Below are 14763 nucleotides of genomic sequence, written 5' to 3'. Positions count from 1 at the left end.
ACAAAAGGGGAGGTGGCACCGGGGGGAGGACGCGGAGCGGACGTGTGAGACCAGGTGGGTGACACTGGGGAAAAAACACAGAGCCGAGTAGGTGACACCAGGGGAAAGACAGCTGGGCAAGTGACACCCGATGGGGAGGGGGGTGACACCAGGTGGGCGACACTGGTAGAGAGAGAACAGAGCAGATAGGTGACACCAGGGGAGACACGAAGCAGGGAGCCGACACCACGAAAGGGTGACAAGCAACAGCTGGGTGACACCAGGGTGGTGGTGATGTCGGTAGGGAGATACAGAGGTGAGCAGCAACACCAGGAGGACACACAGAGCAGGAGGATAACACCAGGGAGGAGAAGACACCATGCAGCCGGGTGACACCAGGTGGGCAGGTGATGCTGGGCAAGTTACACTGCGAAAAGCTGACAAGGAGCAGTGGGGTGACAGCAGGGTGGCGATGTCAGTAGAGGGATACAGAACCTGGCAGCAACACCGGGGGGGGGGGGGGGAATGTGGAGAGGGCGGGTGACACCATGGGGAGGACACAGAGTGAGCGGGTGACCCCAGGCAGGTGACACCGTCCAAGGGTGACAAGGAGCAGCGCTGTAGGGGTGACAACGCAGGGATACAGAGCAGGACAGTGACACCGGAGGAAACACGGAGCAGGAGGGCGACGCTGGGGGGTGGAGCACACAAAGTGGGTGGGCGACACCAGCTGAGTGGGTGACATCAGGCAAGTAACACCACAAAACGGTGACAAGGAGCAGTAGCCCAACGCTACGCGACTGACACCATAAAAACCCGCAGCACAAACGTGACGCGGCGGGAAGACACGGAGCACGAAGGTCACGCTAAATGGGGACAACATAGAGTGGGCGGGTGACACCAGGCAGGTGACATGGAACGGTGGGGTGACACCAAGGTGGTGACACCAGGGCAGGGGATACAGAGCTGGGCAGCAACACTAGGGGGAGCAGGAGGGTGAAACTGAGGTGAGGGGGAGAACACAGAGTGGGCAGGTGACACCGGGCAGGTGACATCGCACAAGGGTGGCACAGAGCAGCAGGGTGACGCCAGGGGGACGCAGCACTGGGTAGCGACGCCGGGGGGAGAACATGGAGCAGGAGGGTGAAACCAGGAGGAGGAGGACACACAGTGGATGGGTGACACCGGGCGGGTGACACCGCAAGAGGGTGACACAGAACAGCAGAGCAACGCCACAGGGGTGACACCAGGGTAGGCAGCGCTGGGTGGCAACGCCGGGGGGAGAACACGGAGCAGGAGGGTGAAACCGGGAGCAGGAGGACATGGAGCAGGCGGGTGACACCACAAAAGGGTGACACCGAGCAGCAGAGCGATGCCACACGGGTGACGCCAGGGGGACGCAGCGCTGGGTGGCAACGCTGGGGGGAGAACACGGAGCAGGAGGACACGGAGCAGGCGGGTGACACCACAAAAGGGTGACACCGCACAAGGGTGACACCGAGCAGCAGAGTGATGCCACACGGGTGACGCCGGGGGGACGCAGCGCTGGGTGGCAACGCCGGGGGGAGAACACGGAGGAGGAGGACATGGAGCAGGCGGGTGACACCACAAAAGGGTGACACCGCACAAGGGTGACACCGAGCAGCAGAGCGACGCCACACAGGTGACGCCGGGGGGACGCAGCGCTGGGTGGCAACGCCGGGGGGAGAACGCGGAGCAGGAGGACACGGAGCAGGCGGGTGACACCACAAAAGGGTGACACAGAGCAGCAGAGCGACGCCACACGGGTGACGCCAGGGGGACGCAGCGCTGGGCGGCAACGCCGGGGGGAGAACGCGGAGCAGGAGGGTGAAACCAGGAGAAGGAAGACACGGAGCAGCCGGGTGAAACCGGGAGCGGGAGGACACGGAGCAGGCGGGTGACACCGGGCAGAGGGGGTGACCCCGGGCGGGTGACGCGGGGCGGCACTCACCGTGGCGGCGGCGGGCGGCGAAGCCGTGGCGGCGCTGCCGGGGCGTCCAGGGCCGGCGGGGGCGGCGCGGGGGCGGCGGCGGCGAGCGGGCGGGCGGCTGCGGGCGAGCGCGGGGGCGGGTGAGGGGGAGCGCCCGCGGGTCGGGGGCAGGGGGGGCACCCGCGGGTGGCGGCGGGGACCACGACGGGCCCTACCTGGGGGGGTCGGGCCAGCAGCTGGGGGGGCAGCAGCTCCTCGAGGGGCAGCTGCCCCTCGCGCTTGAGCAGCTCGAGCTCGCGGCGGCGGCTCTCGCGGTCGTTGCCCTCCTGCCGCTCCTCCGCCTCGATGGTGGCCTCGTCGTCCGACTCCTCGTGCGGCTGGAAGTCCCCGTCTGCGGGGTGGCGGCGCCCGTGGGTGCCCCTGCCGCCCCCCGGGCTAAGGAGGGGCGAGCGGGGCCAGGACGGGGGGGGGGGGGGCGCCCAACACCCTTGGGTGGCCTCTTGGAGGGGGTGGGGCAGCACCCATGGGTGGCACCTAGATGGAGTGGGGCCTAGGTGGCCCCTCCACACCCTTGGGTGGCCCCTTTGGGGTGGGGGGAACCTGAAATCTGGAGTGCTACCTGGGGGGGGGGGGTCCTAGGTGGCCTCCACACCCTTGGGTGGCCTCTTTGGGGTGAGAGGAGGACCAGCACCCTTGGGGGACGGTGGCAGGGTCTTAGGTGGCCCCCCACACCCTTGGGTGGCCTCTTTGGGGTGAGAGGAGGACCAGCACCCTTGGGTGATGTCTTGGGGGGCTATGGTAGGGTCCTAGGTGGCCCCCCACAACCTTGGGTGGCCCTTTCGGGGTGGGAGGGGGGCCAGCACCCTTGGATGGTCTCTTGGGGGGCTGTGGCAGGGTCCTAGGTAGCCCCCCACAACCTTGGGTGGCCCTTTCGGGGTGGGAGGGGGGCCAGCACCCTTGGATGGTCTCTTGGGGGACTGTGGCAGGGTCTTAGGTGGCCCCCCACACCCTTGGGTGGCCTCTTTGGGGTGAGAGGAGGACCAGCACCCTTGGGTGGCCTCTTGGGGGACTGTGGCAGGGTCTTAGGTGGCCCCCCACACCCTTGGGTGGCCCTTTTGGGGTGGGAGGGGGGCCAGCACCCTTGGGTGGCCTCTTGGGGGGCTGTGGCAGGGTCCTAGGTGGCCCCCCCAGCACACGGGGGTGGTCCCAGCTCCCCATAGCACCCCTGCATCACCCCCGTGGTGCCCCCCAGCTCCCCTCCAGCACCCATGGGTGCCCCTGAGGCCCCAACCTGGTGCCCCCCTGCCGGGGACATAAGAGCTCCCTAGCACCCTATATCCCCCCCGTGACACTCCCCCCCCACCCCCAGGGCCAGAGAAGCTCCCTCACCCCCCGTAACTCCCCTATACCCCCCCCGGAGCACCTCGTATCACCCCCAGAGGACCCCATACGCCCCCCCCGCCGGCCCCCTCGGGCGCCCCCACCTTCGTCGTCGGGCCGGGGGGGCCGCCCGGGGGGGGCGCGGGGGGCGTTGAGGCTGCGGCTCAGCAGGTCCGAGTACTTCTCGGTCTGGCCCACGATGAAGTCGAGCTGCAGGTCGAGCGCCTTCTTCCGCTGCTCCTCCAGCCGCGACTGCTGCTTGAACTGCACCACCTGCCGGGGGGGGGGGGGGTGACGGGCTAGTGCCGGCCCCCCCCCCGCCGGCCCCCAGCCTCCCCCGGCCCCCAGACGGAGGCATCGGGGTGGGGATGGGAGCCACCTGGAGGGGATTGGTGGCCACTTGGAGGGGCTTGGGAGCCAATTTAGGGGGTGGGTAGCCACTTGGGGAGGGGCTGGGAGCCACTTGGGGGGTTGGCTGTCGCTTGGAGGGGATGGTAGCCACCTGGTGGAGGTTGGGAGCCACTTGGAGGGGGCATGGTAGCCACCTCAGAGGGGTTGGTGGCCGCTACGGGGGGTTGGGAGCCATCTGGGGGGAGTTGGTAGCCACCTAGAGGGGGTTGGGAGCCACCTGGCAGGGGCTGGAGCCACTTAGAGGGGGCATGGTAGCCATCTCGAGGGGGTTGGTAGCCACCTAGAGGGGGTTGGGAGTCATCTGGGGGGAGTTGGTAGCCACCTAGAGGGGGTTGGGAGCCATTTGGGGGGGGGGTAGCCACCTAGAGGGGGTTGGGAGCCACCTGGCAGGGGCTGGAGCCACTTAGAGGGGGCATGGTAGCCATCTCGAGGGGGTTGGTAGCCACCAGAGGGGGTTGGGAGTCATCTGGGGGGAGTTGGTAGCCACCTAGAGGGGGTTGGGAGCCATTTGGGGGGGGGTAGCCACCTAGAGGGGGTTGGGAGCCACCTGGCAGGGGCTGGAGCCACTTAGAGGGGGCATGGTAGCCATCTCGAGGGGGTTGGTAGCCACCTAGAGGGGGTTGGGAGTCATCTGGGGGGAGTTGGTAGCCACCTAGAGGGGGTTGGGAGCCATTTGGGGGGGGGGTAGCCACCTCGGGGGAGTTGGTAGCCACCTGGCAGGGGCTGGAGCCACTTGGAGGGGGGGATGGTGGCCACTTGGGGGGGGTTGGGGGCTACTTGGGGGGTGGGTAGCCACCTGGCAGGGGCTGGAGCCACTTGGAGGGGGGATGGTGGCCACTTGGGGGGGGTTCGTGGCCACTTGGGGGGATTGGGAGCCACCTAGGAGGGGGGTTGGTGGCCACTTGGGGAGGTCAGTTGTCACTTGGAGGGAGCTGGTTGCCCACGGAGGGGGGTCGGTGGCCACCGGGGAGGGGCTGGGAGCCACTTGGAGCAGGTTGGTGGCCACCTAGGGGGACTTGGGAGCCACTGGGAGGGGATGGTGGCCACCTAGGGGGACTTGGGAGCCACTGGGAGGGGATGGTGGCCACCTAGGGGGTGTTTGGTAGCCACCCGGTCGGGTGTTAGCCACCCAGGAGGGGTCACGGACACCCAGGGTTGGCGAGACACAGCCACTGAGAGAGGTTTGGTAGCCGGGGGCTAGCGGGACATGGGGTGGGGGCCACCTAAAGGGGGGCTGGTAGCCGCCTGGGATGTTTGGTAGCCACCTGGGGCTAGCAAGACACGCCATGTGGCCGCTGAGAGGTCTAGTAGCCCACGGCTGGTCAACACAGGGTGATGGCCACCTGGGGGGGGGGTTGGTAGCCACCCAGGGCTAGTGGGACATGCCACGTGGCTGCTCAAAGTGGTTTGGTAGCCCAGGGCTAGTGGGACATGGGGTGGGGGGCCACCAACAAGGGTCGGTAGCCAGCCCAGGGCTAGTGAGACATGCCACATGGCCACTGAAAAAGGTCTGGTAGCCCAGCACTAGCAGGACATGGGATGGTGGCCACCTAGGGAGGTTGGTAGCCACCTGGGGCGTTTGCTAGCCACCTAGCGAGGTTGGTAGCCCAGGGCTTGTCAGACACGACCCAGTGGCCACCTGGGGGGGGGGGGGTTGTTATTTGGTAGCCCAGGGCTATGCAGAGCAACAGAGCACAACCGGGGGCCTGTAGCCGCATGGGGGGGTTCAGTAGCCACCCAGGGAGGGTTTGGTAGCCGCCCAGGGCCAGCAGAGCCATGAAGGGTGGCGACGTGGCAGAGACACCAAGCAGAGCGACGGAGCGTGTCGGGGGGGCCGGGGGGGGGGGCAGTAGCCACCTGGGGGAGTCAGTAGCCACCTGGGGGAGTCAGTAGCCACCTGGGGGGGGCGTCAGCAGAGCCATGAAAGGTGGCGACGCAGCAGAGACGCCAAGCGGAGCGACGCAGCGTGTCGGGGGCGCCCGTAGCCGCGTGGGGGGGCCAGTAGCCACCCACGGGAGTCAGTAGCCACCCACGGGAGTCAGTAGCCACATGAGGGGGGGGTCAGTAGCCACATGAGGGGGGGGTCAGTAGCCACATGAGGGGGGGTCAGTAGCCACATGAGGGGGGGTCAGCAGAGCCATGAAGGGGGGTGACGGGACAGAGACGCCAAGCGGAGCGAGGCAGCGTGTCAGGGGGCCGGGGGGGGGGTCGGTAGCCACCTATGGGAGTCAGTAGCCACCTATGGGAGTCAGTAGCCACCTATGGGAGTCAGTAGCCACATGGGGGGGCGTCAGCAGAGCCATGAAAGGTGGCGACGCAGCAGAGACGCCAAGCGGAGCGACGCAGCGTGTCAGGGGCGCCCGTAGCCGCGTGGGGGGGCCAGTAGCCACCCACGGGAGTCAGTAGCCACCCACGGGAGTCAGTAGCCACATGAGGGGGGGTCAGTAGCCACATGAGGGGGGGTCAGTAGCCACACGAGGGGGGGTCAGCAGAGCCATGAAGGGGGGTGACGGGACAGAGACGCCAAGCGGAGCGAGGCAGCGTGTCAGGGGGCCCGGGGGGGGGTCGGTAGCCACCGGGGGGGGGGTCGGTAGCCACCCAGGGGTGTCGGTAGCCACCCGGGGGGGGGGCGGTAGCCCCGGCACCTTCTCCACGTTGCTCCAGAAGTGCTTGACCTCGCGGGCGATGGAGGCGGCGACGCGGCGCAGCTTGGCCTGCTCCTCCCGCTTGGCCCGCTCCTCGCGCTGCCGCTGCTCCTCGTGGTGCCGCAGCACCATGCGCACCACCTGCCGGCCCGGGGGGGGGGGGCACCCATGGGTGGGGGGCACCTATGGGTGGGGGGCACCCCCCCCAAGCGCCCGCTGCCGCTCCCCGGCACCCGCTGCCGCCCCTCTCCCCCTGCCGGCGCCCCTCAGCACCGCCTAGCACCCCAGTTTGGTGCCCCCACTTGGCACCCACGTTTGCCCCCCCCCCCCAGCACCCAAATCTAGCCCCCCCCCACAGCATCCAAACTTGCCCTCTGACACCCCCACGCGCCCTCCTGACACCCCTCAGCACCCAAACCTGCCCCCCCGGCACCCCAATCTGGCCTCCCCAGCACCCAAACGCGCCCTCTGACACCCCCCAGCACCCAAACCCACCCCCCGGCACCCAAACTCACCCTCCTGACATCTCCCAGCACCCACACCTGGCCTCCCCAGCACCCAAACGCGCCCTCCAACACCCCCATTCACCCTCCTCACACCCCCCAGCACCCAAACCTGCCCCTCCAGCACCCAAACGCACCCTCCAACACCCCCAATCTCCCTCCTGACACCTCTCAGCACCCAGACTCAGTCCCCCAGCACCCAGACTCGCCCTCCTGACACCCCCCAGCACCCAAACCTGCCCCTCCAGCACCCAAACGCACCCTCCAACACCCCCAATCTCCCTCCTGACACCTCTCAGCACCCAGACTCAGTCCCCCAGCACCCAAACTCCCCCTCCTGACACCCCCCAGCACCCAAACCTGCCCCCCAGCACCCAAACGTGCCCTCCAACACCCCCATTCACCCTCCTCACACCCCCCAGCACCCAAACCTGCCCCCCCAGCACCCAAACGCGCCCTCCAACACCCCCAATCTCCCTCCTGACACCTCTCAGCACCCAGACTCAGTCCCCCAGCACCCAAACTCCCCCTCCTGACACCCCCCAGCACCCAAACCTGCCCCTCCAGCACCCAAACGTGCCCTCCAACACCCCCATTCACCCTCCTCACACCCTCCAGCACCCAAACCTGCCCCTCCAGCACCCAAACTCACCCTCCTGACACCCCCCAGCACCCAAACGCGCCAACACCCCCATTCACCCTCCTCACACCCCCCAAACTCCCCCTCCTGACACCCCCCAGCACCCAAACCCACCCCCCGGCACCCAAACTCACCCTCCTGACACCCCCCAGCACCCACACCTGGCCTCCCCAGCACCCAAATGCACCCTCCAACACCCCCATTCACCCTCCTCACACCCCCCAGCACCCAAACCTGCCCCTCCAGCACCCAAACACACCCTCCAACACCCCCAATCTCCCTCCTGACACCTCTCAGCACCCAGACTCAGTCCCCCAGCACCCAGACTCGCCCTCCTGACACCCCCCAGCACCCAAACCTGCCCCTCCAGCACCCAAACGCACCCTCCAACACCCCCAATCTCCCTCCTGACACCTCTCAGCACCCAGACTCAGTCCCCCAGCACCCAAACTCCCCCTCCTGACACCCCCCAGCACCCAAACCTGCCCCCCAGCACCCAAACGTGCCCTCCAACACCCCCATTCACCCTCCTCACACCCCCCAGCACCCAAACCTGCCCCCCCAGCACCCAAACGCGCCCTCCAACACCCCCAATCTCCCTCCTGACACCTCTCAGCACCCAGACTCAGTCCCCCAGCACCCAAACTCCCCCTCCTGACACCCCCCAGCACCCAAACCTGCCCCTCCAGCACCCAAACGTGCCCTCCAACACCCCCATTCACCCTCCTCACACCCTCCAGCACCCAAACCTGCCCCTCCAGCACCCAAACGTGCCCTCCAACACCCCCATTCACCCTCCTCACACCCCCCAGCACCCAAACCTGCCCCCCCAGCACCCAAACGCGCCCTCCAACACCCCCAATCTCCCTCCTGACACCTCTCAGCACCCAGACTCAGTCCCCCAGCACCCAAACTCCCCCTCCTGACACCCCCCAGCACCCAAACCTGCCCCTCCAGCACCCAAACGTGCCCTCCAACACCCCCATTCACCCTCCTCACACCCTCCAGCACCCAAACCTGCCCCCCAGCACCCAAACGTGCCCTCCAACACCCCCATTCACCCTCCTCACACCCCCCAGCACCCAAACCTGCCCCCCCAGCACCCAAACGCGCCCTCCAACACCCCCAATCTCCCTCCTGACACCTCTCAGCACCCAGACTCAGTCCCCCAGCACCCAAACTCCCCCTCCTGACACCCCCCAGCACCCAAACCTGCCCCTCCAGCACCCAAACGTGCCCTCCAACACCCCCATTCACCCTCCTCACACCCTCCAGCACCCAAACCTGCCCCTCCAGCACCCAAACTCACCCTCCTGACACCCCCCAGCACCCAAACGCGCCAACACCCCCATTCACCCTCCTCACACCCCCCAAACTCCCCCTCCTGACACCCCCCAGCACCCAAACCCACCCCCCGGCACCCAAACTCACCCTCCTGACACCCCCCAGCACCCACACCTGGCCTCCCCAGCACCCAAATGCACCCTCCAACACCCCCATTCACCCTCCTCACACCCCCCAGCACCCAAACCTGCCCCTCCAACACCCCCATTCACCCTCCTGACAACCCCCCAGCACCCAAACCTGCCCCTCCAGCACCCAAACGCGCCCTCCAACACCCCCAATCTCCCTCCTGACACCTCTCAGCACCCAGACTCAGTCCCCCAGCACCCAAACTCCCCCTCCTGACACCCTCCAGCACCCAAACCTGCCCCTCCAGCACCCAAACGCGCCCTCCAACACCCCCATTCACCCTCCTCACACCCCCCAGCACCCAAACCTGCCCCTCCAGCACCCAAACGCACCCTCCAACACCCCCAATCTCCCTCCTGACACCTCTCAGCACCCAGACTCAGTCCCCCAGCACCCAAACTCCCCCTCCTGACACCCCCAATCTCCCTCCTGACAACCCCCAGCACCCAAACCTGCCCCTCCAGCACCCAAACGCGCCCTCCAACACCCCCAATCTCCCTCCTGACACCCCCCAGCACCCAAACCTGCCCCTCCAACACCCCCATTCACCCTCCTCACACCCCCCAGCACCCAAACCTGCCCCTCCAGCACCCAAACGCGCCCTCCAACACCCCCAATCTCCCTCCTGACACCCTCCAGCACTCACACCCGGTCCCCCAGCACCCCGGCGGCACCCAAAGGCGCCCCCCCACACACACCTTGCGGGCGACGCCGCGCTTCCAGCGGCGCTCCTGGGCGAAGTCGGCGGCCAGCCACTGCATCTCCTCGCACAGGTAGTCCCAGTGCACCTTGGGGCGCGCCGGCTCGGGCACCTTGGCCAACCGCTTGAGCGACCAGAAGCCCTCCTTCTTCATCTCGGCCACGCGGTGCTCCACCTGCGCCTCCTGCCCGGCCAGGCGAGGCGTCGCGGCGGGCCCGAAACCGCCCGGCTTCGCCCCCAAAACCGGCCCCGTCGCCCGCTCGCCCGCCCGCCCGGGGAGCTCGGCTCCGGCCGCAAGGGGAGAAGGGCCGAAGCGCCGCGAGACGCCTCCCGGCGTCGCCACGCTTCGGGCTGCCCTCGGCGGTCGCCGGGCTCCGCGGCGGACCCGAAACCGCCCCGATTCGCCCCAGAACACTGCCCTGAGCCCACACGCACGGGCTCACCAATCTTGGTGTGAGTTTGAGTTCTCGAGAGGGACCCAAAACCACCTCGATTCGCCCCAAATCACCTCCCCGCCTGCACTCACGTCCTTGGCCTCCTCGGCGATCTCAGCACAGGTTTTGGTTCTCGAGAGGGACCCAAAACCACCTCGAATCACCCCAAAACACTGCTCTGACCCCACACGCACGGGCTCAGCGATCTCAACGCGGCCCGATTATCAAGAGGGACCCAAAACCACCTCGATTCACCCCAAAAGCTGCACGTCCCCCCCCCTCCCCCCCCGCCGGGGAGCTCGGCTCCGGCCGCAAGGGGAGAAGGGCCGAAGCGCCGCGAGACGCCTCCCGGCGTCGCCACGCTTCGGGCTGCCCTCGGCGGTCGCCGGGCTCCGCGGCAGACCCGAAACCGCCCCGATTCGCCCCAGAACACTGCCCTGAGCCCACACGCACGGGCTCGGCGACCTTGGCGGGAGTTTGGGTTCTCGAGAGGGACCCAAAACCACCTCGATTCACCCCAAAACACCTCCCTGCCTGCACTCACGTCCTTGGCCTCCTCAGCGATCTCAGCGCAGGCTTTGATTCCCAAGAGAAACCCAAAACCACCCCGATTCGCCCCAAAACACTGCTCTGAGCCCACACGCACGGGCTCAGCGATCTTGGTGTGAGTTTGGGTTCTCGAGAGGGGCCCAAAACTGTCCTGATTCGCCCCAAATCGCCTCCCCGCCTGCACTCACATCCTTGGCCTCCTCAACGATGTCCACGCGGGTTTTTGATTCCCAAGAGAAACCCAAAACCGCCCCGATTCGCCCCAAAACACTGCTCTGACCCCACACGCACGGGCTCGGCGACCTTGGTGGGAGTTTGGGTTCTCGAGAGGGACCAAAAACTGCCTCAATTTGCCCCAAAACGCCTCCCTGCCTGCATCCACACGCTTGGCCTCCTCAGCAATCTTGGTGTGGGTTTTGGTTCTTGAGAGAAACCCAAAACCACCCCGATTCACCCCAAAACATCTCCCCACCTGCGCTCACATGCTTGGACTCCTCAGGGATCTCCGCGCACGTTTTGATTCTCAAGAGAAACCCAAAACCACCCCAATTCGCCCCAAAACACTGCTCTGACCCCACACGCACGGGCTCAGAGATCTCAGCGTGGGTTTTGATTCTTAAGAAGGACCCAAAATCGTCCCAAATCACCCCAAATCACCTCCCCATCAGCACTCATGCTTGGTCTGCTCAGTGACCTCGGCGCGGGTTTGGATCATCGAGAGGGACCCAAAACCACCTCAAATCACCCCAAAACACCTCCCCGCCTGCACTCACGTCCTTGGCCTCCTCAGCGATCTCGGCGCACGTTTTGATTCTCAAGAGAAACCCAAAACCACCCCGATTCGCCCCAAAACACTGCTCTGACCCCACACGCACAGGCTCAGCGATCTTGGCAGGAGTTTGGGTTCTCGAGAGCGACCCAAAACTGCCCCGATTCGCCCCAAAACACTGCTCTGAGCCCACACGCACGGGCTCACCAATCTTGGTGTGAGTTTGGGTTCTCGAGAGGGACCCAAAACTGTCCTGATTCACCCCAAATCGCCTCCCCGCCTGCACTCACGTCCTTGGCCTCCTCAGCGATCTCAGCGCAGGCTTTGATTCCCAAGAGAAACCCAAAACCACCCCGATTCGCCCCAAAACACTGCTCTGACCCCACACGCAGGGGCTCACCAATCTCGGCACGGGCTTCAATTATCGAGAGGGACCCAAAATCACCCTGATTCACCCCAAAACACTGCTCTGACCCCAGACGCGTGCGCTCGGCTTGCTCGGCGATCCCGGCATGGGTTTTGATTCTGGAGAGGAACCCAAAACCACCCCAAATCGCCCCAAAACACTTCTCCGACCCCACGTGCTTGTGCTCAGCGATCTCAGCACGTGATTCAATTATTGAGAGGGACCCAAAACCGCCCCGATTCACCCCAAAACACCTCCCTGCCTGCGCTCATGTGCTTGGCCTGCTCGGCGATACCTGAGCGGGTTCTGATCATCAAGAAGGACCCAAAACCGCCCCAATTCGCCCCAAAACACTGCTCTGAGCCCACACACACATGCTCGGCCATCTCAGCACGGGCTTCAATTATCAAGAGGGACCTGAAACCGCCCCGATTCGCCCCAAAACGCCTCCCTGCCCGCACTCTCGTCCTCGGCCTGCTCGGCGAGGGTTCCAATTATCGAGAGGGACCCGAAACCGCCCCGATTCGCCCCAAAACACTTCTGCGTCCCCACACGCATATGCTCAGGGATCTCAGCGTGGGTTTGAGCATCGAGTGGGACCCAAAACCGCCTCAAATTGCCCCAAAACTCCTCCCCGCCTGCACTCACGTCCTTGGCCTCCTCGGCGATCTCAGCACGGGTTTTGGTTCTTGAGAGGGACCCAAAACCACCCCAAATCACCCCAAAACACTGCTCTGACCCCACACACACGTGCTCAGCAACCTCAGCACGGGTTTGATTCTCGAGTGGGACCCAAAACCGCCCCAAAGCACCCTAAAACGCTTCTCCGTCCCCACACACATGGGCTCAGTGATGCCAGCACAGGTTTAATCCTCCAGTGGGACCCAAAACCGCCCCAAATTGCCCCAAAACGCCTCCCTGCCTGCACTCACGTCCTTGGCCTCCTCAGCGATCTTGGCGTGGGTTTTGATTCTCAAGAGAAAGCCAAAACCGCCCCGATTCGCCCCAAAGCACTGCTCTGACCCCACACGCACGGGCTCAGAGATCTCAGCATAGGTTTGATTCTCAAGCAGGACCCAAAACCGCCCCGAATCGCCCCAAAACGCCTCCCCACCTGCACTCACGTCCTTGGCCTCCTCGGCGATCTCGGCGTGGGTTCCAACTATCGAGAGGGACCCAAAACCGCCCCAAATCGCCCCAAAACACTTCTGCGTCCCCACACGCACGGGCTCAGAGATCTCAGCATAGGTTTGATTCTCAAGCGGGACCCAAAACCGCCTCAAATTGCCCCAAAACACCTCCCCGCCTACACTCACATCCTTGGCCTCCTCGGCGATCTCGGCGTGGGTTTTGATTCTCAAGCGGGACCCAAAACCGCCCCGAATCGCCCCAAAACGCCTCCCCACCTGCACTCACGTCCTTGGCCTCCTCGGCGATCTCGGCGTGGGTTCCACTTATCGAGAGGGACCCAAAACCACCCCAAATCACCCCAAAACACTGCTCTGACCCCACACACACGTGCTCAGCGATCTCAGCACGGGTTTGATTCTCAAGTGGGCCCCAAAACCGCCTCAAATTGCCCCAAAACACCTCCCCACCTACACTCACATCCTTGGCCTCCTCAGCGATCTTGGCGTGGGTTTTGATTCTCAAACGGGACCCAAAACCGCCCCGATTCACCCCAAAACGCCTCCCCGCCTGCACTCACGGCCTTGGCCTCCTCGGCGATCTTGGCGTGGGTTCCAATTGTCGAGAGGGACCCAAAACCACCCTGATTCGCCCCAAAACACTGCTCTGACCCCACACACACGTGCTGAGAGACCTCAGCGTGGGTTTGATTCTCAAGAGGGACCCAAAACCACCCCAAATCACCCCAAAACACTGCTCTGACCCCACACACACGTGCTCAGCGATCTCAGCACGGGTTTGATTCTCAAGCGGGCCCCAAAACCACCCCAATTTGCCCCAAAACACCTCCCCACCTGCACTCACGTGCTTGGCCTGCTCGGCGATCTCGGCGTGGGTTACAATTGTCGAGAGGGACCCAAAACCACCCTGATTCGCCCCAAAACACTTCTCTGACCCCACACACACGTGCTGAGAGACCTCAGCACGGATTTGATTCTCAAGCGGGCCCCAAAACCACCCCAAATCACCCCAAAACACTGCTCTGACCCCACACACACGTGCTCAGCGATCTCAGCACGGGTTTGATTCTCAAGCGGGCCCCAAAACCGCCTCAAATTGCCCCAAAACACCTCCCCACCTACACTCACATCCTTGGCCTCCTCAGCGATCTTGGCGTGGGTTTTGATTCTCAAACGGGACCCAAAACCGCCCCGATTCACCCCAAAACGCCTCCCCGCCTGCACTCACGGCCTTGGCCTCCTCGGCGATCTTGGCGTGGGTTCCAATTGTCGAGAGGGACCCAAAACCACCCTGATTCGCCCCAAAACACTGCTCTGACCCCACACACACGTGCTGAGAGACCTCAGCGTGGGTTTGATTCTCAAGAGGGACCCAAAACCACCCCAAAACACTGCTCTGACCCCACACACACGTGCTCAGCGATCTCAGCACGGGTTTGATTCTCAAGCGGGCCCCAAAACCACCCCAATTTGCCCCAAAACACCTCCCCGCCTGCACTCACGTGCTTGGCCTGCTCGGCGATCTCGGCGTGGGTCTTGTCCCAGAGGCTGGGGGGGTCCGGGGGGGCGGCGGCGGCGGCGTCGAGGCGGGCGTTGGCGGGGGGCGAGCCGCCGGCGGCGGCGCCGGAAGCGGGCGAGCCGGCCGAGGCGGGCGACACGGGCTCGCTGCCGGGGGCGCTGGGGGGTGGGGGCGGCGGGGGAGAGGGCGAGGGGCGCAACGCGCCGCCCCCGCCGCCCGGGGGGGCGGCCGTCACCTCGGGGCGCGGCGGCAGGGG

General features: G+C 65.4%; 1 protein-coding gene across 1 annotated transcript in view; it reads right to left on the bottom strand.

The window, feature by feature from the left end:
• SRCAP (Snf2 related CREBBP activator protein) overlaps positions 1 to 14670 on the bottom strand; it is a gene marked incomplete at its 5' end in the record, with an annotated part of 45721 nt that extends 31051 nt beyond the window's left edge. Inside the window, 6 exons of the mRNA XM_068923143.1 lie at positions 1952 to 2048; positions 2146 to 2321; positions 3415 to 3583; positions 6367 to 6507; positions 9681 to 9866; positions 14491 to 14670. Of these exons, the coding sequence (XP_068779244.1) occupies positions 1952 to 2048; positions 2146 to 2321; positions 3415 to 3583; positions 6367 to 6507; positions 9681 to 9866; positions 14491 to 14670 (949 nt within the window). The remainder of the gene's footprint in view (positions 1 to 1951; positions 2049 to 2145; positions 2322 to 3414; positions 3584 to 6366; positions 6508 to 9680; positions 9867 to 14490) is intronic.
• Positions 14671 to 14763: the final 93 nt, after the last annotated feature.

Source organism: Struthio camelus, chromosome 32 (genome assembly GCF_040807025.1).
Source record: "Struthio camelus isolate bStrCam1 chromosome 32, bStrCam1.hap1, whole genome shotgun sequence".
Taxonomy (NCBI): Eukaryota; Metazoa; Chordata; class Aves; order Struthioniformes; family Struthionidae; genus Struthio; species Struthio camelus.
This window is presented reverse-complemented; position numbering and strand designations above follow the sequence as displayed.